Consider the following 3358-nt stretch of genomic DNA (forward strand, 5'->3'; position numbering starts at 1 on the left):
GATATTATCAGTAACCTACCTGGTTGCCCACAACAAAACCATTACCACGAGCATTTTCACTTAAAGCTTTCTCAATAAAACCCAGAATTTTTGGAAGAGTCGTTTCCGTCAGTTTCTTCTGTTTTTCTGCCTGTAAATAAACAATATAGTATAGCATTGTAAAGGGAGAAAACTGCAGATAACGGTCTAATTCATAAAGGGATGTAACTCTGTTAATCTACTAGGTTTCAGATATGGTTTCAGAGGAGTTGAAATGATGCTAGTGACACTCTTGATCAAAATTGTCTCTCAAAACAACATGGAGTTATCTAGTGACCGAGAGGGCAAATGGAAAATCCATCAACATTTTAAAAAAATAGAAATTCTATCAAAAAAACAAAAAATTCAATAAAAAAATTTCTACTGGTACCTTGATAGTTTCATCCTTTTCAAAATGAGCGTTGAATTGATCTTCTCGAATCTGAATACATTCTTCAACTATAACATCAGTCTGAAGTTTCTCAATGTTATTTTTACCATCTAAACCTGTAACATTGGGCAGGGGTACCAAATTATTTGGGTTGGGGTGGGACTTGGGGTGGGACTTGGAGTGGTGGTGGTGTACTTAGCTATAATCATATAATAACGCTAACTTCCAAAAACCTGATTGAAAAATGGATTGAATGTTACAAATAGAAGACACAGAAGGCTCCAAGTCACTTACAAAGTTAAGAAAGCCTCAAGTGAGAGAGAAATATAAGAGAAGTTATAAATGATAGTAGACCGAAACATCTGTCTCTATTTCAGCCTTAGATATTTTTTTGAAAGTTGTGGCTACCTTTACCTCTACGCCAACCGATAACTATCAAAATAGCAATCAAAGGCTGGAATAGAGACAGGTGTTTTGGATTGAAATGAGAGGTGTGGTCGTTATACTTACCAAATTCTCTAGCAAGATATCGGGATATTGGGATACTCTCTGGGTATTTCTTTCCGTCGATATCTAGAATTGGTAGCGATCCTAATGGTGCCTCTGAAATACCAAAAGAAGTCATGTTTGAAATTGACCACAGTAATCGAGTCTTTCTTGTGGGTAACTTTTGTACGGTCGTAGCAAATAATCTAATGATGAAAATGTAAATTGTAGAAACGTTGTGTTTGAAAGTAATGTTTGCATTCCTTGCATGTTTTCAACCTATTTCTTTCCATTACTTGTCTAAAAATTCTATTTATGACTTAAAAGCATCGCAAAGCTTTCCAAAATATCCCGTAGGAGATTATTGCCCCGAGGTTGAAGACCCTGCTTCAAAATGATCTTACCTTCTTTAAGTTTTGGCCAATCAGCGAATTCTAATCGTTTATTTTCGTATTGGACTCCAGCGGCGGCGAAAATCAGTCTGGGAAGTTCACCTCGGCCCCGGATATTAAAATAGTAGTATGTATATTTTGGCATTTTGGTTAAATTTAGGGATTTTTTCTTCTGAAATAAAACAAATACGTCAGGTGTTAGCCTCATTGGAGGTTCACAGGGAACTGAAATGCAGGAAGAACCTGGCACCAGGTCTGGTTATAGGTGGGAGGTGTCACATACTACTTTCCCTTTAATGATTTAAACCTATAGTTCACTGAGGTTTAATCTTATCAAGACGACAACGATACGCTTGGATGCTCAATATATAATAAGTATATACCATGTAGGTTAATCAAATAGATGTATAAATCAGTGATAATCCTTTAGCGACATTTAGGGGTAGAGATCACATTAAAAAACGGAACACAATTTTATGGTATACTACTCCTTAGTTCTTGTACCATATTTCCTCACTTCATCTAAAGATGACAATGTAGATTGTTGAAACGTAGTGTGTAATAAAACTAAGGAGTAGTATACCATAAACTTGTGTCCCGTTTTTTAAAACCAGTGCTAGTCATTATCAACTACAAAATCATCAGCACAGAATCGTTCAATTTGAACCTTTCTAGCTCCCAACTACTACGACTACCAACAACTACCTAGTTTATAATATTAGCATCCGCTGGAAGAGAACGTTAACTTGACATCAACCAACAGCTATCTAGTCTGTGATATCAGATAGCTTGAAGCAAACGTTAACTTGTCATCTACCAACAACTACCTAGTCTGTGATATCAGTTAGCTGGAAGCGGACGTTAACTTGACATCAACCAACAACTATCTAGTCTGTGATATCAACATCCGATGGAAGCGAACGTTAACTTGTCATCTACCAACAACTACCTAGTCTATGATATCAGCACCCTCTGGAAGCGAACGTAAACTTGTCATCTACCGACAACTACCTAGTCTGTGATATCAGCACCCGCTGGATTCGAACGTTAACCTGTCATCTACCAACAACTACCTAGTCTGTGATATCAACATCCACTGGAAGCGAACGTTGACTTGTCACCTACTAACAACTACCGAGTCTGTGATATCCGTTAGCTGGAAGCCAACTTGTCATCTACTAAGCAACCTACCAGAGTCATGTATTTACAGCTTACCGGTATTACGACGATAAGCTAGTAGTATATAAGTAGATATCAATAAAACGATTTGTAAGTAGTAAGAGATTTAAGACATATAAATAATCTTTCTATTCTAGATTATAATCACGGTCAGTTGTATATAGCTTGGCTGTTACAATTTACAGAAAGTGAAGGCCTACAGGGGTACGATACTTGCACTAACATAGTCGATTAAAAACACAAAGAAAGGGTGGTCATACGTGAGCTGTATACAGTAACGATATCTGAGAGAAAACCACTTGTGAATATCTAAAGCTAAAGAGCTATCGTTATCGTTTTCCTTTCTATTAACAATTGCAGGATCCTTGATCAACTGCATTACCCCCTCTCCCCTACATATATATACTTTTACCACCCTTTCCTTCTATCAATCCTTACTATTTCGTGATATTCTGTTAAGCTTTCATAGCGAGAGCGCCTCACTACTACTACTACAATAAAACTTTATTTCATTTCATTAGTCCAATATGATACAGAACAGTAGGATATAAAACACGATTTCATTTCATTAGTCCAATAGGATATAGAACAGTAAGATATAGAACTCGTTTTCATTTCATTAGTCCAATAAGATACACAACAGTAGGATGTAAAACTGTATTTCATTTCATTAGTCCAAAAAGATACAGAACAGTAGGATATAAAACTCCTTTTCATTTCATTAGTCCAATAAGATACAGAACAGTAGGATGTAAAACTGTATTTCATTTCATTAGTCCAATAAGATACAGAACAGTAGGATGTAAAACTGTATTTCATTTCATTAGTCCAAAAAGATACAGAACAGTAGGATATAAAACTCCTTTTCATTTCATTAGTCCAATAAGATACA

The 3358-nt window shown here is 36.1% G+C and overlaps 1 protein-coding gene across 1 annotated transcript; it reads right to left on the bottom strand.

The window, feature by feature from the left end:
• Positions 1-7: 7 nt before the first annotated feature.
• Positions 8-1461, bottom strand: LOTGIDRAFT_227682 (hypothetical protein; the record flags this gene model as incomplete). Its single annotated transcript, XM_009048455.1, has 4 exons — positions 1300-1461; positions 920-1012; positions 410-525; positions 8-130 (listed from the first exon to the last, which is right to left on the bottom strand). The coding sequence occupies exons 1-4, from the start codon at positions 1430-1432 to the stop codon at positions 8-10; spliced, it is 465 nt and encodes a 154-aa protein (XP_009046703.1). The 5' UTR covers positions 1433-1461.
• Between the last annotated feature and the right edge of the window lie 1897 nt (positions 1462-3358).

The sequence above is a fragment of the Lottia gigantea genome (assembly GCF_000327385.1).
Source record: "Lottia gigantea unplaced genomic scaffold LOTGIsca_1213, whole genome shotgun sequence".
NCBI lineage: Eukaryota > Metazoa > Mollusca > Gastropoda > Lottiidae > Lottia > Lottia gigantea.